Source organism: Mugil cephalus, chromosome 9 (genome assembly GCF_022458985.1).
Source record: "Mugil cephalus isolate CIBA_MC_2020 chromosome 9, CIBA_Mcephalus_1.1, whole genome shotgun sequence".
NCBI classification, from domain to species: Eukaryota; Metazoa; Chordata; class Actinopteri; order Mugiliformes; family Mugilidae; genus Mugil; species Mugil cephalus.
The window spans coordinates 20,860,816-20,882,124 of record NC_061778.1 but is presented as its reverse complement, the minus strand read 5'-3'; the positions used below and the strand labels follow the sequence as shown (position 1 = coordinate 20,882,124).

The following is a 21,309-nucleotide window of genomic DNA, read 5'->3' as shown; positions in this document are numbered from 1 at the left end:
CGTACCAGCGGAGACGCCGCTACGAATCATTTAAGGGCGGAATACAAAACACAAACATAATCTCTCACGTTGGAAATGACTGGGGCGGTCGAAATGGAAAATGAAAATCCAAACACTCAAATTTCCCAGGGGGCAAATCAGGCCGAGGTCTGAGCGATGGTAGCTAAAGAAACAGAGGGAGGAGAAAGTGTGTGGGATGGACTTCGAAAACAATCCATCTGCACATGCAACAGACTGGCCAGAGGTTGACTGGAAACCAACCCCAGCCTAACGTAGCTGCTCCTACTCCGAGCGCCTCACTATGCTAATGCACACTTTAAGCAGCTGAATCTGCTGCTGTGCGGGTCACAGAGATCAATAATGTCACACTGTCCTGCCAGTATTGAGAAACGGTCAAAGGCTACGTCCTGGCAGCGCGTCACCGCAGGGCGCAGCTAGCTACTTACTGCAATTATTTTCGTGATTCATGTAGATTATTATTAAACATGAAGCATCAAAAATGGGCTAATCATTTTACAATGTGTTATCGCTTTTCCATTAAAGTCTATCAACGAGACTCCAATAATTAGCTTCTGCCAGGCTTATCAGTCTATCCGGTATATTTACACATAGAGCGCCACGGAGAACAGCAACAGTCTTTGTGATGATTACTATTTATTTCAGTAAGTTAGGTGCTTGTGCATATGTGGGAAGACATTTTGATTTTTGTTAAGTTTTTTGTATTTTAAACCACTTTCCTTGTCCATGGCGTTATGCATCAACAATGCAGCATGTCCTTTCAGACTGACGGTGATGAAGCTCCTCATTTGCAGTATGAAAGGTCACTGTAGCCGAGAGAGGCAATGAGTCTCACAGGCAATCTACCGACTGCACGTTAACACGGGAATATTAAAGCCAGGGCCGGTTACATCCAGTTGATCGAGACAATCAGTTAATTTTCCCTCAGAATGCCACATGTCCAAACTCAGGCAGCACAAGTGAACAAATGAGAGTATCACATTGCTGCAATATTAAACTTAATACGTAGAAGCTTTGAAAAATTGTTAAAGCGCGTACACGCGGCACTATGAGCTACTTTCAGGCAGTGGTTTGCTTTGAATCAGAGATATAAATGTGGATGTTTTTTGACATAATTTATCTTTAAAGGGCAATAAAATGATCCTTTAGGTGGCAAATAACTGCAGACACATCAATGGGCTGCAACAGAGATTCCATCATCCTGTAACTGCCAGTGGAGAGTAGTAAACTATCTCAAAAGTCTGTCTCCTGACTTGTAGATGACAGAGATTGCCATGTTACAGCCACAGACCACAAATGACCCGTTCACACTAAGCAGTATTATCACCACGCAGAGTGACACTAATGTCTTATTTTCTAGCGAGCGGCACATTGTGCGTGTCGCCGCAGCTAAAATGCCAGGAGGGAATGCGCGGAAGTGGAAGCACCCAAAATGTCACACAGAAGAAAATAATTCAGCGCTGAGCGGATTTTATTGAGCATCACTGGAGAAACCGCAACTGACAATCAGTGAGAGCAGGACGGGATGAGACCAAATGTCAGAAGGAAGCTTCGCGCTGACGCAAACGTGGAAACACCAGGCGAGGTTGAGGAGTGTTCACGTGGTTGTTTTTCTCTACCTTGAAAGGGTGAAACACATAAGCTGGTAATATGGCTGCTCTAGAACATTCAGAAAAACAGAAGGGTTGGATGTTAACTAAACAAAAACTATTTAATTATATTATCAGTTTCTTAACTTAATTATAATTATATAATACTATAAATTATAAATACTGGGAAATCTTGCCCTTATTGCGGAATTTAAGAGTTTTCACTCAATGGGGCTGAAAATGTTGTTATGTAGGCAGAAGGTTATTCTTTTATAATTTTTCTTTCCTCCAAATGTTCAAGCTGTGTGTTGCATATTCATTCCTAAATGAGAATCGAGACAGATTTGTCAAACGGCCAAACACAAAAGACACAACAAAGGTATTGTTTACAGAAATATAGCTCGACCTTCATTCTGTCCGTTTATTTTATTTCAAGCTTTATTCTCTTCCTTGTCGTTTCTAATTATTGTGGAGCTGATATTGACACACACAACACATATTGTAGATCCGACCCAATATCGGGGACTTTGGCTAAAACAACACAGGTTAGATAATTTTATATAAAAACCCAGTTAATACATTCACTTTAAGGCAAATCACACAAACTCTGATGACAATTCAGTGTTCTGCTGGGAAATGTTTGGACCTGGGGTTCATGTGGATGTTACCACCCACCTAGAGCAAAACAGGCACCCCCACCCCATAGCAATGACACTCCTTGATGGAGGCAGTCATCCCCAGCAGAGTGCAGCCTGACACAGACACACACGCACAAACAGTTCAGGAACAACTAAAAAAAAAAAAAAAAAAAAAAAAAACATGAAAAACAGCTGTTTGGTATCTGTGGGATGCACTGGAACAACCCAACCCATCGACCCCCCCCCCCCCCCCAGGACCCAAAGGCCCCCATGAACAACATCCTGTTTCCAGACTCCACAGGACACCCTCAGAAGACCCATGTCCGTTCTCGGTGCAGATTAATCATAACATGTGAGTACTGTTCAATGTTAATACTTGCATAAAATATAATATACTTCAGTATTTAGTTCTAAGATTAGAACGTTTCTACCAGTCTGTACAATGTCTTTTAGTCTGGCACAGCCATTCGTTTAATTTTTCTCTCTCTCACCATCTCCTCTCTTTCTGTCTACGATCTAAACCACACAGAAGACAAGAGGTCACAACAAAATAAAAGTGGACCAGGTGTACTCTGTTGAACCGGGGGCATGACTCCAACATCTGACAGACCTGCACTCTCACGGTGTCACACAGGTGTCCTTCAGTGAGGACTGTCCTAAATGAGCCAGGAGGTAGTGGGCAGACTTGAAGATCAACTAATAGATTGTGCAGTTCTTAAAATGCTTTGTAACAACGTTTAAATATTTGCCTTGAATCTTCTTTGCAAACATTAAATGTCAACGCGGAGGAACCGGGCCACGGAAGCCACCATTCGTCCACCACACTGGATGAGTTCTGTCCTGGTTAGTGTCAATCAGTGGAAAACTGGAAAACACTAATTTAATAGAGGAATACATTTCACAAGGATACAAAAAACTCTTACACACAAGGTTACTATGCACACATTAACAATCTGTTCTGAACTTCCTGGTGGGGGTAGAGCTGGTTTGAAGCTCAGCCATCATTGTTGAGCCTGGCTTCCTCTGAATGCTGCTGTTTATGAGAGTTTTGTATTGCTGTTCCAACACTTCCTGCAATTTCCAGCCAGCAACAATACCCGACAGCTGAGATAAGTTCGGATAAATAAAGAAAACTGTCATTGGATCGTGCACTCTGCTACGTCCAAATGTAAAATTTAGTTTGATAAAGCAGATGTTTTTCTAAACTGGGCATTTAGAAACATAGATAAGTGATACTATTGGACGGTAATGACTCACAATCTCCTCAGCCCAGATATTACAAAACTGAATGACCTCCTCCCAGAAAGGGTTTATCCAGAAAATCGAGTCCAGGCGGCAGCCAGCTGAGTATTTTTCTTTCTTCAATCAATTTTTCAATTTTTCTTTTCCGCCTGGCATGAGTAAGCTGTTGCCATGGTAGTTCAGATGAAGCAGGAATGATAATTGTTTCACCATAGCGGTGTGTGAATTATTAAAAACTAGAGGGCATGAATGAGCAGACTGAGAAGCAGAAAAGGAACCAGACACAATGAGGACTTATCAGTTTGAGTGTGTGTAATTTAATAGGTCTTTTCATGAGTCTTCAGGCCCGGGACTATGTAGATGAGAAGGAGATACAGACGTTTGCTAGTGAAGCTGCAAAAATATCCTAAAAGAATATGCAAAAGCGTTCATGAATAGCACAGTAGACCCAACAAAGAAAAGGCAAAGCTAAAATAATGATGGCTCTACGTTAGTCTTATCAACAAATTGTCTCTGCTTGTTAACAAAGAACTTATATTTTTTATATTAGCTGGAGCCAGCATTCATGTCCTCTCACAAAGCACAAAGAACTTGTCTCATAAACTATTTAAGGAAATAATGTTGCTGAAAAATGGAACATAAAGAAAGCTGAGCAGAGCCTACAAATACAAACATCCTCAAATCATGCTGCCTTATGAGATGGGGAAAACACAGCTGACATGGTGCTGTTGCACAAAGAGGTCTGAAAGGGCACTGTAAGTGCTGTCTATAAATAACAAAAGGGGTCAAAGATAATGTTCAAAAGCAAACCGTTTATTTTCTCTCCAAATGTTAACAGAAATGTTCCACTACAACAAAGACAGACATAATACTCTGCCATGGGCAATAAATTACACAAAATTCATCCATCTTCTTCACAATAAGAAAGCGACACTTGTAAATCATCGAGATACAAAAATATACATAGTGCTGGTTTGGCTTCGCATGAACAAATTCATTCTGTGCCTGACTGAACAGTACCAGCTATGGTGTTATTGTGCAGACAGAATAAAATGCAAATATCCACACAGCCTGAGGAATTTAGATTCCACTTTTTTTCCTCTCAAGCTCAGTGGTATCACAACAGTATACGTTTATTGGATGAACTTGTAGGCTAAAAAGTAAATCTACTTATTTGCATCTCATTCCGTTAAATGTAATGCTGGAGTATTTCCAGAAGGGGTCACCACAAAAAAGTAAACTCCATCAACAGAAGAATTGGGTGAGTGTTCAGTTGTGGTAAAGAAGACATATGTCCTGCATTGATTTACAATGAGTATGTCCCATTATGTGACAGCGGTAGGTCTAGAGGTTGCAGTGACAACTGCTGACCACCAGGGTTCTCTAGAACTGAGATTCAGCATACCCTTCATCCATGGGAGGCCTCTTTTTTAGGTAGTACTCGGCCTCATCGTCTGATTCCTGGAAGAGACAGTCGGATGAGACATAATGTAAACCCAGACACATAAACAGCTTCATTCGAAGAAGATCAATATTTCATAAACCATCAACTCCCGTTGTGACACATACAGACCATGTAAAATTAATCATGTGAAACGCATCTGAGACATGTCTGATTAAGTTATTTATGACAGGGAAACGTTCTGTACTGTACCATCAGATATATGTCACAGCATGTGGCCCTCTTTACTTCTGGCTGGTGGACATATTCCTCTCTGGTGAAGGCAGAAGGGACAACAAAGATGGTTAGAAATGGTGATAATCACACAATAACACGCAATTACACTGTTTTGACATAGCATTTACTTAATGTTTCATTAGTTTAACTCTCTGTTTTCTTTTTACTGACTCCCACCTAAAATGCATTTTAATACTGAAGGATGCCATGATTTCAGTGCTAGATGAATTGATTGATAAGCCCATAGATGGATGATGATGCAGGAGGCAGCCGTCATTTAGCTGAGCATAGCATGAGGAAAAGAAAAAAAACAAACCCATTAGGTTGTTTCTTGTCTGAAGCTAACCAGCTAATTTGCTGTGGTTTGTTGGGGAAGTAATACCAGCAAAAAAGACATCAGTAGGATCAACAAACTGATCCGGAAGGCTGGACATTTAATTGGCGGGGAGTCGGAGATGTCTGTCTCAGGGAGGGACAAGAGGACACTGGGCACTGCTCTCCGTTATGGGCAATCCATCCCATCCACTGCACCAAACATTAGAGGGTCAGAGGAGCTCATTCTCCAGCAGACTGATTCAGCTCCTCTCCCACAGTGAACGCTACAGAACTTCCCACTCTATCCAGCTGTATAACAGCTCATCTATTTGTAACAATTGAGCTACTATAACCAATCAATTCCCTTATGGATCATTATAGTCTGTCTGCGTCCAATATAAAGAACGGTGGCATCAAACTGAATCTCAGCTTGGAGGCAAATAATCTTCAAAAATGTTAAAAATGTTTCCTGCTACATGGAGATTCTTGGGTGTAGTCCACAGGGGAAAAAAAAAAAAAAAAAAGTCTGCTTGGTAAGTCCAAGTAAGGAAGAGAAAGTTAAAAAGCAAACAAAAAAAGGGGTGATGATAATGCAGCAGATATGACAGCTCTAAGTAATAATAGCAAGAAGAAATCTTTTATTTATAAAAGGACAAGCTGAATGTCTAAAGTAAATTCACTGCTAGTTGAGTCACTCCTGCTAGGCTTGTATAACATTTATATTGTGGTGTAACCCCATTCAAGGCTAAATATCAGCTCCTGTGGGACCTTCAGCCACAGGGAGTAATATTGCTGCGTTATGAACCAACCTGTAGATGAACCAGCATCAGACTCGGTGCCGATTCCTGGCACCTCTCTACACCGAGCAGACCCCACTGGAATCAAACCCTTAATTCAAACTCAAATTTTTGTTTAACGTTCCTCTAATTAGCAATCCAGAGGCACATGTATAACCATCAAAGCCTCCTCGTGGCCACCGTAAATCCCAGGAGACCCTCGGCAGTGATTGGTGGGATCAATCTACTCACCCCTCTGTGACCTCTATGGGTGACCTGTGGGACTTTGATTGGTCGCGCCGTTTCTTAGGACAGAGCATCCGCCCAATCAGAACGATGGTGACGATGGCAGAGGGGAGGAGGACGAAAGCGAGGAGGACCGCGACATCAGAGAAGCGAATGGAGGGCGCTGAGGAGGAAGAGGAGGAGGAGGAGGAGAATGTGAGGTCATCATGCGCACATATACGGGAACATCCACTCAAACAAGACAATGGGTCATCCAGGAAAAAAAGCTGTCTCGTCATAGCTTTGGTCAACATTTTGGGAATATGGCTTTCTTATAAGGAGGGAAATACAAAGGCTGATACCACTCTCACTTCTGTTCAGTAAATATGTATCAGAATCTAGTAGATTCCTCCTATAATCCCACTGAGGGATAAATAAAGGATCACTTCATCTGGAGCCCACTAACTATGGACCAGCTCAGGACCTACGTTAAGACTCGATCTGAACAGTCCCATTGCTAGTGGCCGGCGTAAAGGACAGGTGTGAAAATCCTCAGGACGCATTAAGATCACATTTGAACGGTCCGACCTCCGAACACATTTGTAGGTGGTCTGGGCCGCATGTGTCCACTTTCCTTCAGAAGTGTGAACGCAATGCATCTTGAGTGACACTAAAGACCACGTACACTCAACAAGTATTGCCTCATTCATCCAGAAAAGAACACACACAGCTACTAGAAAAGATGGCCGTGAAGGAAAAAGTGATGTCTGTTCATTAGTAAAGACAACATTGTAGCTGTTAACTTACAAAATGTGAAGTTTGAAAACTACTACTAAACTACACTTTGAGCTCAACTAACCAGATAACTGCAGTGTATAATATACAAAACAGAGACATTAAACTGAATCACAGCTCGGATGTAAATAAGCTTCCACAATAGTACACTACTCTATTAAAATATTCCCTGCAACTTAAACAATAAAGGGATGTAGGTAATGCTCACAGTAATAAAAATAAGATAAAAGGACTAACTGAATTACTAGATTCATTGCTGGTACGCTTACATAACATTTATATTGTGGTGTGCTCCAGTCGAGACTGAATAGCAGCTCCTATGGGACCTTTAACCACAGGGAGTGATATTGTAGATGAGTCACCTTCAGATTCATAGCACCTCTCAGCACCGAGCTCACCCCGCTGAAATCAAACCCTTCATTCAAACTTAAATTCTTGTTTAACCCTCATCTAATAACGAATAAAACTACACAGGGATTTACAGATGAACGTATTTAACGAGTACAGGAGCGTGATTCTGTGTTAATTATTGATTAAGTCATGGTGATGTCTGAGGAGCTGCATGTGGTTAGTTAAATATTTCCTCAATCTCCACTGTCTTTATTACCCTTTATTACCAGAGATTGGAGTTCATAAGAAAACATCCAGGGTTGGTGTTGTAATCAGAGTTTTGTGCAGGTCTGACTCACGTCACAGGGGAGATAAATAAACAAGAACGTAACGTGTGGAACCAAATTCATGACGCACGGCCATAAAACAGAGCTGTTCTCGGTCCTGATCCATTAGAGACGATAGATGTTACAATATTCTACAGCACCTCAGATGATGTTGGTCTTTGTTTGCGCACCGAGCGCAAAACTGAGACCAGATCTGGAGACGCATTTGGAAAAAACCCATGTTAATACCAGTTCTGAACACACTAACTTAAAGCTGGTCACTTGCGATCAGGTGGTCCAGATCAGATCTTATTACAAGGTCTGAACAGGCCCTAAAAATCAGTTTTAATCAGTTTCAGTAACAAAATGTCCATTATTATTACAGGTCTATGTGCCAGGGCTGGGACCAGGAAATTCCTGGTTTCCTGGTAACTGCTACTCAATAGTAAATAATAACACGAAGTAATGTGTTAGTGAGTGAGCTTAAGTGGTGTTGTTAAGCCCTGGAGTGACATACTTATTGCATTAATGGAAATGGTGTCAATCTTGCCATAAAACCCATGTTTAGTGGGAAACAAATCTGAAGGGTTAGCCCCGGTCATTGTCAACATGTGCTGTCAGCTCACAGCTCAGGCATGCGTGAGTCAAAGTGTTTACAGGACAGGCAGACGCAAAATAGATGTTTAGATTAGCGTGGCATCTAGAAAAAATACAGGCTTTTAGAGTATTTTAACGCTTTTCACTCGTTTCTGTATGCACACTGTGTACGATTAATTTTAGAAAGGAATCAAATCAAGACGTCTGTAGTGAAATCAGGAAGAGCACTGATTGAGTTTAAAAAAGTCAAACATGTTTGAGAGACAAATATGCTTTTTATTAAAAAAAAAAAAGAAAAAAAAGAAAAAGAAGCCAGGATTGACTGTTGTTATATGCGCACACGGGAAGTAGTGGATGGGTAAATGTGCATAGAGAACTTGTATCTTACCCAGCGGTGTCACAGTGAGCACAGTGTGTGAAGAGGGGGAGCCGTGGACATCGGGAGGGTTTCTGACTGAGCATGTATAGGTCCCGTTGTCGTTCAGTGTGGCGTTGAGCAGAGAGATGGAGGCGTCCCCGCGGGCCGGGGCGCCCTGCCACCGGATGCGATTACCAAACTGACCGTCGGATGGAGGGAACGCCCGTGAAGAGAAGTGAAAAAACTACGGGCACAGAAGAGATGGTAAGATGTTTACGTTTGTCTGTTTGACACTGAAGGGTGTGGTCAGTGTGGCCTGAGCATGTCATTTGCACAAGAGAACAAAAAGTACGACTCTGAGGACTGACAGAACCGGAATGTTGATACAAAGAGGTACAAAGCGATGCAAGTCATGCATTAATCGCCAGCTTTCTCAATCAGAAAGCACATAAGACTAATTACTTCTGAATGTGGGTTTGTCCGAAGCAACAGATGGTGGTGGACCATTTTTCTTTGGCAATAGTGTTGATGGCAGAGTGAACAGAGCTAATCTAATCTAAGAAACACTTATATTAAAAAAAAAAACTGATCAAACAACAACCACAGAACTTTCCTGCCTGTGCCCGAATCTTCATGTCTCACAAATAAGTGACTTTACCTTTGGCTCTAACATTTACATCAGTGAGTTTATAGCAAACTCCATCCCTCCATAACTCCCACATCAAGCTGAGCCAGACCTCTCCAAAATGCAACATCCGGAGTGTGAGCATTTGTGTGGGTAGAGGGGAGGGGGACGTGGCAGTAGATGTTTTCCACAGAGGGTAAACAAAGACCATAGAATTTATGTTTCACAAAGTTTTATGATGCACCAGCAACCACAGACTTGGGCGAAGGTAAACACAACAGAAACGCCTGAAGGAACGGGGCAAGTGTTTGAAAACTACACCGGCCTGATCTTTTAAAAGGGACAGTTGTGTGTTGTGAATGGCTGCGCGTCAGGACGAATTTATGGTTCTGTGTCAGGTTAACAGCTCGTGCAGCGTTCACACTACGAGCTACAAAAGGCTAAAAATTCACGGTCACCTACAAATAATCCAAAATTGTGTTTTGTTGCTGACACCGTTGTTAAACTTTTAAACTAGCTCAACCTTTTTATGATGCATCTCGCCTGTCATGTAGCAGCAGAGTCGGGAGTTATCTTGACACTAACCAGCTTCCACTGAAAATAAACTCCAGTCGGCTGCTGTGGCTACCATTTTGGAGGCGTAATTACACAACGATAATGACCCACGAGTATAAATGAGTACACTGGCATAACCCACTACGGCGTAGTGTCTATTTTAAGTCACCGCACATGGTGAACCTTTGTGCATCGCCTTCGTGTTTCCTCTGTTGGTTTCAGGCCAGGTGTTATAAAGCGCTTTGAGACCATTTGTATAGTTACTGATGCTACAGAAATAAAACTGAATTGAATTAAACAGGGAACATGTACAGTATAAATGAGGCCTTTAGTCTCATCTCAGTAGCAGACAACATACTACTCAAGGGTTGTTCCTTTCTTTACTATTCATATTTATACTGCAGACGACCTATTTCAGCCAATAAACTAAAATTAACAACATTGAAGATCCACAAAACCTATATACAATACAAATATACAAACTTTCCTCCCCTGGTGACTAAAAAGGTTTTCTGTATCTTACTTATATTCACTAGATCACGTCTGTGCTGTGCAACTGCATTATGTACAATAAACTTCAAAATCAATCCAATGCTTGACAGCTGAATAGCTCTGCAATGCATTAGGGGAAAAAATACCTGCCTCCAAGCCAGTCCTTAAAGATTTTTTTTTTTTTTTTTTTTACAACACAACAGTAGAGCCTTTTCGGTGGTGCAATATAAATAACAGTAAAGAAACTAAGCATATTGGCTCTTATCACAAAAACAGCACTTGAGGCTGGATGAATAATAAACCTAAATATCAATATAAATAGTGGTGGATAGATGAACTTAAACATTCATACTGTCGCAACAAATTCAATCACAATCACAAACAGGCTTAGACCTGCATTATGAAACTATACAAAAGAAATCTGTTCTCAGTTCTCGTAAAACGTTTCAACGTGTGGAGACACATTCTCTAACTTCTGGGTTTGGTTTACAGCAGACCTAAAACGGACAGAGGTACTGCCCGGGCTAAGTCCTCAATCCAATCATTTTAAAAAATGCCTTGATCGGACACAACAGGGGAGTGTTCTCGGTGTGTGCGTGCCGGAAGAAAATAAATAAATAAAAAGAGTCAGACTCGCATCTTAATTAAAGAGCCTCGCAAAATGCAATATTTACACCTTAAATCAAGATCATACAAACGTAAGTCGGAAGTCTACGATTTTACGATGTGTGGAAAACACAAGGAACATGTAGGAAATGTGTCAACGAGGATAACTATGTGTGTCTTCCCAATAAAATGCAAACACAGATTCTCTTGAACAATCACAAACACAGATAGAGTTTTATGGTTTTACAACTGTGTCTACATTTCTCTCAGAGACTGATTGTGGCCCTGGCAGAGATAAGAGATAAGACGTCTGTCTGCACAGCTATTTCTCTAACGGTTGATCATTTCGGGACTTGGCAGAGCTCTGTCCACATGAGAGCAGCTTGAAGTGGTGGCTACCTAAGAGTCTGCTCGGTCTGGAAACACACTATACGCCCGACGGTTCTTTCACATTCACGACCAACAACATGACCAACGCTGGGGGGTGGTTTTCAACTGGGACCACCTACACTACGCATCTGAGACACTTTAGACGAAAGCCTCCACTGACTTCGCCAGACAGTGACTAAGGTTTTTGATTATCATAATAGATTTAAATGTAACTTTATTCAGCACAATTGGTAAACCCTCTAATTAACGCCAGCCACAGCTGATACTCGATTTAACACCTTCTCTTCTCCAATCTAAAAAATTAATTCTCATCAGGCCTGAGGTAATTATGGAAGCCACTGAAGCACTGCAGCATTTCAGATTGACACTAAAGCTTTGGCAGCGAAATGATATTTTCTGATAGAGGTTTTCACATGCTTATTCATGGTCTTTCTCAGTGTGATATACGGCCGGGGACACGCGAGCCAATACAGCGGCCAAAACTGCTAATGAAATTGGACGGCGAGTAAATGAAGGCTTGGAAATAAAAATGAGAAACCTCCAGACTTGATTCCATCTATGGGTCATATCAGGAAACTGACATTCATTATTTATCTGAGATGAAGAGACCGGGCTAGTTGGACTAATTTGAAGGAAATGTGATGTGTTGCCAGCCGACGCACCTTTTTTCCAAGTAGCCGTGGGATAATCCCGCGCTATCAGCTCACGCACATGCATGTTTTAACACCGTATCAGTGTAACACGCAAGTCCCTTTTCTCCTCCTCCCACTAAACACTTTGAGACCGAACAACTACTACATCTTAATGACCAAACCAACAGCACTCCATATCTGGAGAGCCACAAAACATTAGCCTCCACTTAACTCTGAGTGCTCCTATAGGAAATGGTTGCATATAGGGTTGCAGCTACCACACTATGGATTCCCAGGTCCAAATGCAATTACACAGAACCACACTTGATGGCTATCTTCAAGTACAAATGGAACTGCTTAGATTATGTGGTGTGTTTCTAGAGGATCGGTCGGTGAAACTCAACCCAGAGTGCGCAGGGTTAGAGGACTGAGTGCAGTTATGGGTTGGGAAGGATACATCTGAACGCATTTCCAACAAGCCCACAATGCCCTCACACGAGAAGCAGTATTAAGGTATCGGACATCCAGATTTTCCTGCGGAAGCCTCGCAAACACGCAAAGGATAGGCCTGAATGTGCATGGGTAAAACCTGGGCATTACCATTAAATAAATCAAAGTTATTGCTATTAACAGCGTCTCCTCTACATTACTGATCAGGAGAACAATTTAAGAGAAATAAAGCTGGTCACGAATGCAAATAAAGCAAGCAGTATATTCAAACGAGTTGTGTTGGTACGTGGAAGTCACTTGTCTGCACAGGCTGTGCAAACAAAAGGCAACCAACACAATGGCGACTAGTAGTTTAATAGACATAATGTGAGATTATGTATGTATGTGTATGCATACAGTGGGGGAAATAAGTATTTGATCCCCTGCTGAATTTGTAAGTTTGCCCACTTCCATAGAAATGATCAGACTCTGGTTTTTATGGTTGTTTACTGGTTATGGGTATAGACAGAATATCAGTCGAAAATGCATAAAAAACACACAATCTAAAAGTTATAAATTGTTATGTATTTTATTAAGGGAAATAAGTATTTGATCCCCAAGCACAACACAAGTCAGTACTTTGTAGAGAAACCTTTGTTGGCAAGCACAGCGATGAGACGTTTCTTGTAGTTGGTCACCAGGTTTGCACACAGCGCAGGAGGGATTTTGGCCCATTCATCTTTACAGACAGTCTCTAAATCCTTCAAGTTTCTTGGCTGCCTCTTGGAAACTCGGAGCTTCAGCTCCCTCCACAGGTTTTCGATCGGGTTAAGGTCTGGAGACTGACTAGGCCACTCCATGACCTTAATATGCTTCTTCTTGAGCCACTCCTTTGTTGTCCTGGCAGTATGTTTTGGGTCATTGTCATGTTGGAAAACCAGCCCACGAGGCATCTTCAGTGTTCTTGCTGAGGAAAGAAGGTTTTTGTCCAAGATGTTACAGTACATGGCTGCATTCATTGGCCCCATAATGCGGTGAAGTTGCCCTGTACCCTTTGCTGAAAAACAGCCCCAAAACATGATGTTTCCACCTCCATGCTTAACCGTGGGTATGGTGTTCTTTGGGTCATACTCACGTTTTTTCATCCTCCAAACACGGCGGGTCGAGTTAATGCCAAATAGCTCAACTTTGGTTTCGTCAGACCACAGCACTTTCTCCCAAGCCTTCTCTGAGTCATTTAGATGTTCACTGGCAAACTTAAGGCGGGCCTGTACATGTGCCTTCTTGAGCAGGGGGACCTTGCGGGCACTGCAAGAGTTCAATCCATAATGGCGCAGTGTGTTGCCAACTGTTTTCTTGGTGACGGAGGTCCCAACTGCTTCCAGATTATTAACAAGCTCCTGCCGTGTTGTTTTAGGCTGCTCCCTCACCTTTCTCATCATCATCCTCACTCCATGAGGCGAGATTTTGCGGGGAGCTCCAGACCGAGGACAGTTGATGGTCCTTTTATGGGTCTTCCACTTGCGAATAATGGCACCAATAGTTGTCACCTTCTCACCAAGCCTTTTGCTGATGGTTTTGTAACCTATACCAGCCTTGTGCAGGTCTACAATCTTGTCCCTGACATCTTTTGACAGCTCTTTGGTCTTGCCCATGGTGCTGTAGAAGTTGGAATGTAAGAAACTGATTCTTAGAGCAGGTGTGCTTTATATACATGACGAGTTAAGATCAGGAGTATTGGTAATTAGTTGACTGAGCACAGCTGTGTGCCACATGCGCACCAGCCAATCTGTAGGAGCCTGAATTCTAAGTGAATTGTTGGGGATCAAATACTTATTTCCCTTAATAAAATACATAACAATTTATAACTTTTAGATTGTGTGTTTTTTATGCATTTTGGACTGATATTCTGTCTATACCCATAACCAGTAAACAACCATAAAAACCAGAGTCTGATCATTTCTATGGAAGTGGGCAAACTTACAAATTCAGCAGGGGATCAAATACTTATTTCCCCCACTGTATATATAAAGTCTCCTTCAGTCATGGTGTGTTTGTCGCACAGAAGCAAGAATGGATGGAAAGAATATGATATGAAGTATTTAAAAAATATCCACCACCAATTATGACCACTCAGATCATAATTCTATCTGGCCAGCCATCCAAAAACCTTCAGATAACTATCACACCACAGGGATCAAAACACCCCTGAGTTGACTTTGTAGAAGGAAACAGATTTTGACACAAGAACGGTAAAATAACTCCCCCAAACCGATTGTAAAATCACTAGCTGGCAAACAGAGCATCTTTATATTTAAAATGTTGCGCACTTACAGCTTCAATTAAACCACGTGTCAATTGGAACAGAAATTGCAAAAATGTTTCAAATACAGCCTTGTCGTGACAGTAACACTGATAAATGTATACTCACTGCCTGCGGCGGACCTCCACTCTGGGGCCTGTAAGACCAGTCGACAGACATCTTACTCGTTGGCCTACTTGTGGAAGTGAATGTGCAGGACAACGTGACGGTGTCCCCCTTAGATGCATGTAGCTCTGCTGGAGTGTTCACTGTGATACAGGAGACTAGGGAAAGGCCTGCAAGTGAAATATTAGAAAGGAAGAGTAGAAAAATAAACATGTCAGGAAAGCAAGCAAAACTGTGTGATTGGTGTTAAGCGGGACAGAGACGGACAAGTGGAGTGGAAATAACACTGTGAGTGGCATTTTTCTTGCTTACTTCAAGCAAAACAGTAAATAAAAAAACACTGACATCTACAAATATGCTCACTGCCGGCTGGCGTTAAAGTGTTGGCAGACACAAAAAGTGAGTGACACTCAAATACGGGATCCTCGCCAGCCTCTGTTGTAGAGTTTGACAGACGCCATACACATCTGTCTGTCAGACCCATGAAGAGCACATAAGACTTTATCCCAGTGTCTATCTTTTTTTTTTATTGTTAGCTCTTCACTGAAAATGCCACAAGAGACCAGCGACTGCACATTCTGCAGCAAACGCTGAACTGAACACTATTGGCTTCTTTTAGAAAACAGCTTGGACCAATGTTGGCTACACATTTCTTAAGAAACGTGGAAACACATGTCTCATGCTCATTGAACCACTCTTTCACAATTTGAGCCTGAGCAGTCCTGGAATTGTCAACTTGGAATATGTCTGTGACATCAGGGAAGAAAAAATCCATAGATAGAATATCCTGGTCATTCAGTGTATTCAGGAAGTCAGCTGACTGCATTATTTGGGCATAATGTTAATGAACCTGGACCTGAGTGACCGCAGCAACACCAGATCATACACTGCCCCCACAGGCTGGTACAGTAGATACTAGGCATGATGGGTGCACCACTTCACCTGCCTCTCTTCTTACCCTGATGCCCCATCACTCTGGAACAGGGTACATGTGGACTCACCAGACCACATGACCTTCTTCCATGTCTCCAGGGTCCAGTGCTCCCTAGCAAATTGAAGCCTTTTTTTCTGGTTAGCCTCACTGATTAGTGGTTTTCTTAAGCCTGCAGAGCCCTTATTTAGGTAAATCCAGATGGCAACTTTTTTTTTTTTTTTGGCCAGGCAGCGTATATTAACTATGGTCACTGTCTTCAGACTTAAGTTTATCCTAATGGGAATTTGCCTTCATTGGTAAATTTCACACAAATCTAATCAAAAATTATCAAGAAAAATAACTCATATGCACATTGTGGTGCCAATGATCTATCCCGAATATGTTTCGCTCAGTGCGTCAAAGCTTTGACCTGTTGGTGGAAAGTAAAAGAAAAAAAATTGGGATCACCAGTGATGCAAATTTATTCTCTAGGGACTCTGGATGAACAAATTTTAACGCATAATTGTCAAATGATTTCATTCTCGATAATCAATGTTAAACTCATGGTGGTGATAGGAAATGTTAGGGGGAGTATCATCATGTTTCATCATTTGAACACCATCTGGCCATCTCATAACTCTTGGGACAGTTCAGACAAGATCAAGCAAACTACAAATCTCATTAAAGCAAATCAATACAAAGTCATTATCACAACTTATCACTGTCTCCTTTTGCCAGTTATCATGGAAAACTGGCTACATTTGCAAATCAAACATCACTGGTATTAATACACTGCTGTAATTTGGCATAAATAAAAGAGCCCTTGCAAAAGCTTCAAACAGCCTTTTCTCCGTGGACTTAGTCAAGAACAAAGTTTATCTTCCAGCAGCATACGAGATCTCGCACGATCGGTTCGATTCATCTACAAAGGCCTCGGGGCGAGCGAGGCGACAACGCGAACAAAGCTATCTCTTCTTAAAAGTGGAAATCAAGCGGACGAGCCTTGAGAGCCCCTTGAACCTCTCTTGAACTTGAGGACACGATTGATACCAACAAGCTAGTAATTAGCGCTGATGGGAAATGAAAGCCGGCAGATCATCTGTGGATATGTTGACACCTGTTTACGGACATACAGGAGGTCCTCAAGTGACCCTGGTAGGAAAATAGAAATGGCATCATTTGCTTGGAAGACATCGTGGCATTTTCTCACACACACACACACTGATCAGCCACAACAAAAACACACTTACAGGAGAAGTGACCAATGTTGTGATCATTCAATGTTCTGCTGGGAAACTTTTGGACCTGGCATTCATTCATATTACTTAGATATGTACAGTCCATCTAGACCAGACTAGGTACAAAGGTGTTGACCTCGCCTACAATTCACTAGACCACAAACTGATCACGTATCCGTGGGATCTGTGGGACAGTGGCCCCTCAACCCATAGGACCCAAAGGCCCCCACTAACAACATTCACAAGGAAGACATACACCATGTTAGGCAGGTGGTTGTCATGTTATGCCTGATCAGTGTTTTGCCTTACAAAAACAAAGACAAATTGTGACAGTGCTCACCTTCCCCTGTGTTTCAATGTTGTTGGTGTTCTGACTGAGCCAGTGATAAATTCACATGTATTAGTTCAGTGTAATTCAGTCACACAAACATGCTTTCCACAGTTTAGGCATGCTTGTAGTGTACTGACAGTGAATCAGTCTTAAATTACTGCATATCCTTTGTCCAGGTCTGGCTTTTTGCGCATGCCTGTCATTATCAGGAGCCCTTCCTGTATTTACAATGGTAGCTGGCTGACCTTTCTACGAGTTACTTTAGTTTATTCCCACAAGGGGAAACTATTGATAGAGAAGGCGTGTATTAAAACGTGTCTATGGTTGAGTTCAATAAATAGTTTGGTATTTAGTTAATACATCCAACCAAGCCAAGGAGACAGTTCCTTAATTAGTTAAAAACACAAGATGGCGTCTGATATGTCTCAAGAGTTCTTATACTTTATTCCCCGTACGCATAAGTTCCTCTGCATTTTTTTTTTTTTAAATAACAGTGTTGTAGCCTATACCTAATTTTAAAAAAAGGAATGAGCTGATATGACATACAAAAGAGAATCCATACATATATCGTTAAACATGTGCTATAATGTCGGTTGGCTGTGTTGTTAATACCGAGACACAGCCTACTCTCTGTAAGGAAGTTTCTGTTGAAACATCGCGACATGAAAGCGGAGCCGTGTGTTCCCCCAGTTCACTCACCGAAACAGCTGAGCAAATACAGCAACAAAAACACACGAAGGGCGACATTTCCACGGAGCAGGCGACGCATTTTAATGGGCAAAAACGGATTCACGCAAGTGTAAAAAGAAAAAAAGTCCAGGGTGGGCCAAAACTTCTGTTACTTTCCATTTACGTCTATTTCGCTCCGCCTGCCCTCACCGTACCCAGCAGTACCTGCCAAACAGGTGTATCAGGAAGTGGAGTCATCGGAAAACTGGGAGTGACGACATTTCAAAAAAATGTATTTCGATAGTTAGGGAACGCTCTGTTAAACCATAAAGACCTTTGTTCCTAGTGGCAGTGTGATTAAACTAAAATAATAATAATAATTATAATAATAATAATTCTGAATCTTGTTAACTAGCATTAATTCAGTTAAAATAATAATAATAATAATAATAATAATTGTAAATCTTGTTAACTAGCATTATTTCAGTTAATAAAATAAAATAAAATAATATATATATATATATTTTTTTTTATTTCTCCCATCTTCATCCCTAATATGTGCAGAGGCATTATCTCCCAGGCCTGTTTCTATATCCGCTGATGCTCTATCGGGACCCCCTGTAATTTTGAGGCACCCACTATCCCTGTCCCAGATCTGCTGTCTTTACTGTTGTAATTATCTCTAATGGGAGAAGGTATTTGTTTTTCCAGCCCTTGCCGGTTAGATTTTGTTGGTGTAATTCTTTATCTTGTGACTACATGTTTGTACAGAGTTCTTTTGAAGTTTATTTCTGTCTTTATTTGGTCTCTATTGCTCCAGCTCCATTCTTAGGTCCAGCCCCGCCAGGAGCATTTCCTCCAATCTGGCTACAGAGATGACGCGGTTGCGTAACTTTCATTTCATGAAACATCAGAGGACGTAGAGCGAGATGTACTGTTATTCTGAGCTATGAAATGCTTTCTGTGTGTATCAGCTGCGTGTTTCAGCGTTTCACATACTCATTCAGCAAGAGCTGATGACTTTAAAAAAAGTTAAAGGATAAAAGTATGTTTCTTCCAACTTTTGTTCAAATTAAGGCACCAGTTGTACAAACTACAAGAAATGTAGTGTTTTATACAACAATGTGATATTAATCCATGATGTAACAAACTATTAAAAGATCATGAGAAAACGACTTAAGAAGCACAGATGGTTTGATTTGGGAGAGTAATGCACACTGTATATGTTTGTCCCGTGCTCTCGCCTGGCTGAGCTTCATGTTTATATTAGGTTCATTCCGAAGTCAAAATTCAGAGCAATTGTTTGTTTCTCAGATATGAACTGAGTGAGGCACAGGCTTCTTCAGTCGGCCTCCATTCACAAGTACAAAGTCTGTACTGTATCTGTTAGGAACATTATGTAACAGAGTCCACACTGAGGCAGGGATATATTCCCCCCCCTCTTTTAATAGATGTTGAGTTACAGGTCAAGTTCTTCTGTTCACAGCTAAAGTAGTCTGTGTGCAGTCTGTGCCTCTTACCTGGGTATGGTCACGCACACACCATCACATTGTGTTATGCATTGTGTGTGTGAATACAAGGGAGCTCTGTGTGGTTACAGTAGCGTGGTCTCAGTTTCAGCTGAAATCTTCACAGTCACAATGAAGGCTCTCCTCCCCCCTCGCTGGCTTTTCGTCCGTCTCCGGTCGACAGGAAAGCCGTTCTTCTGTTGTCAGCACCGAAGGGGACTAATAAAGGTGATTTCGACTGTTGAGGCCAGATGGAGCATGTAACCATTATCCGTCGCCCAAAAAACGTGAGAGTTCTCCAATCTTTTTATCGGTTTAAATGCACTGAAAGGTTGATGAAATGTTGTATCTGCTTCATTTCATGGATACAGATACACTGTTCCCAGGGCTGTCACAAACAAGCACGGCAACATTTCTCAGCAGCTGTAGGAGGATTTCTTTGCAATGCACTGATTCTATAGCTGACAAGGTTTAGAATGAATAATAATGACTGATGTGTTTATAATGACTGACATAATATGTGTGGACAACTATAGCCAAGAACCAGGACAGCCACGTACTATATACCTTTTTTAGTTTCTGAAACTTTACCTGCCTGGCTCGTGTTTTTGTGTGTGCTCAAGCACAACAGTGTGTGCATAAACATGTGCGAAGGAATTTAGTATCTCTCCGCCTAACTGTGCCAGGTACAACCCACCCTAAGGTGCGGAATGCAGCATAAAATGAGACACAGATATGCAGTCGAACCGAAGGCAAGTAGGAAAGGAACGAGCTACAGCACCAACACACACAAATTCCTTCTTTACACACAGTGTTCCAATACTTTCCGTGATTAAACCGAGCCCACATTATTATGTTCTGTACAGAAATGTTTCACATGTGTCGCAGTAATGAATGTATTGCTCAGTGTGGGCTTGTTAAATGAGTCATGACCAAGGAATGGCAAAGAAAACCTCTACCAGGATTTTAGTTATCTTTGGAGCTGGGAGTAAGACAGAGACACAAAGGCGGATACACAAAAATGAATCATCCTCAGTGAGTTTCTTTTCATCATCAGGTGGAGGTTTTTGTAGAAATGTTTCCTTTCAGTCTGTGTTGATTCCTGTTGCACGCAGCCGTGTTTCTGTTTGGCTGGGGAGACGAACAGCAGAGGTGATGGCGTTGTAACAGTCAGGAAAAAAACAGAGAATCATAACTTTCACCGAAGACGTGAATCATTCTGAATGCTGCTTTGCATTCTGGGCCATTCAGGATGCAGTCACCATTTGCTTTTTGTACAGTGAATTCATTATAAGCTCTGGGACTAAGAATATTTGAAGCTGTACAATGCTGAAAATCACATCGTTTCTGAATAGTTGCAATTTCTTACAAGCATTAAACATGTTGAGAACATTTTCCGCATTCAAAGCTGGGTATTATCTGAAGACTTCATTCATTGATCATTCGTTGATCATTCGTCGTCAGTGAACTGTAGTTATTTAGTTACCATAACTTAAACACACGTGTATCGTTAAGCCTGTCTCGCTTCTTAGTATTAACCAACCCTCGTCTGCCGACACTCTCACGTGCTCAATGTCTGTCAGTCAGTAACTAGAGCTTCACCCAG

General features: G+C 41.6%; 1 protein-coding gene across 1 annotated transcript; it reads right to left on the bottom strand.

Annotated features, from left to right (window-relative positions):
* Positions 1-4,279: 4,279 nt before the first annotated feature.
* On the bottom strand, positions 4,280-18,436 carry mpzl3 (myelin protein zero-like 3). The gene is made up of 6 exons (XM_047595028.1): positions 18,226-18,436; positions 15,048-15,214; positions 8,918-9,131; positions 6,509-6,665; positions 5,142-5,202; positions 4,280-4,948 (listed from the first exon to the last, which is right to left on the bottom strand). The coding sequence occupies exons 1-6, from the start codon at positions 18,293-18,295 to the stop codon at positions 4,871-4,873; spliced, it is 747 nt and encodes a 248-aa protein (XP_047450984.1). The 5' UTR covers positions 18,296-18,436; the 3' UTR covers positions 4,280-4,870.
* Positions 18,437-21,309: the final 2,873 nt, after the last annotated feature.

Coding starts and splice junctions, on each gene's coding strand:
- mpzl3 (XM_047595028.1), bottom strand. CDS start 18,295: ATGCGTCGCCTGCTCCGTGGAAATGTCGCCCTTCGTGTGTTTTTGTTG. Junction 15,215..18,225: donor GTATTTGCTCAGCTGTTTCG/GTGAGTGAACTG, acceptor TTTCACTTGCAG/GCCTTTCCCTAGTCTCCTGT. Junction 5,203..6,508: donor CCCATAGAGGTCACAGAGGG/GTGAGTAGATTG, acceptor TGCCTTCACCAG/AGAGGAATATGTCCACCAGC.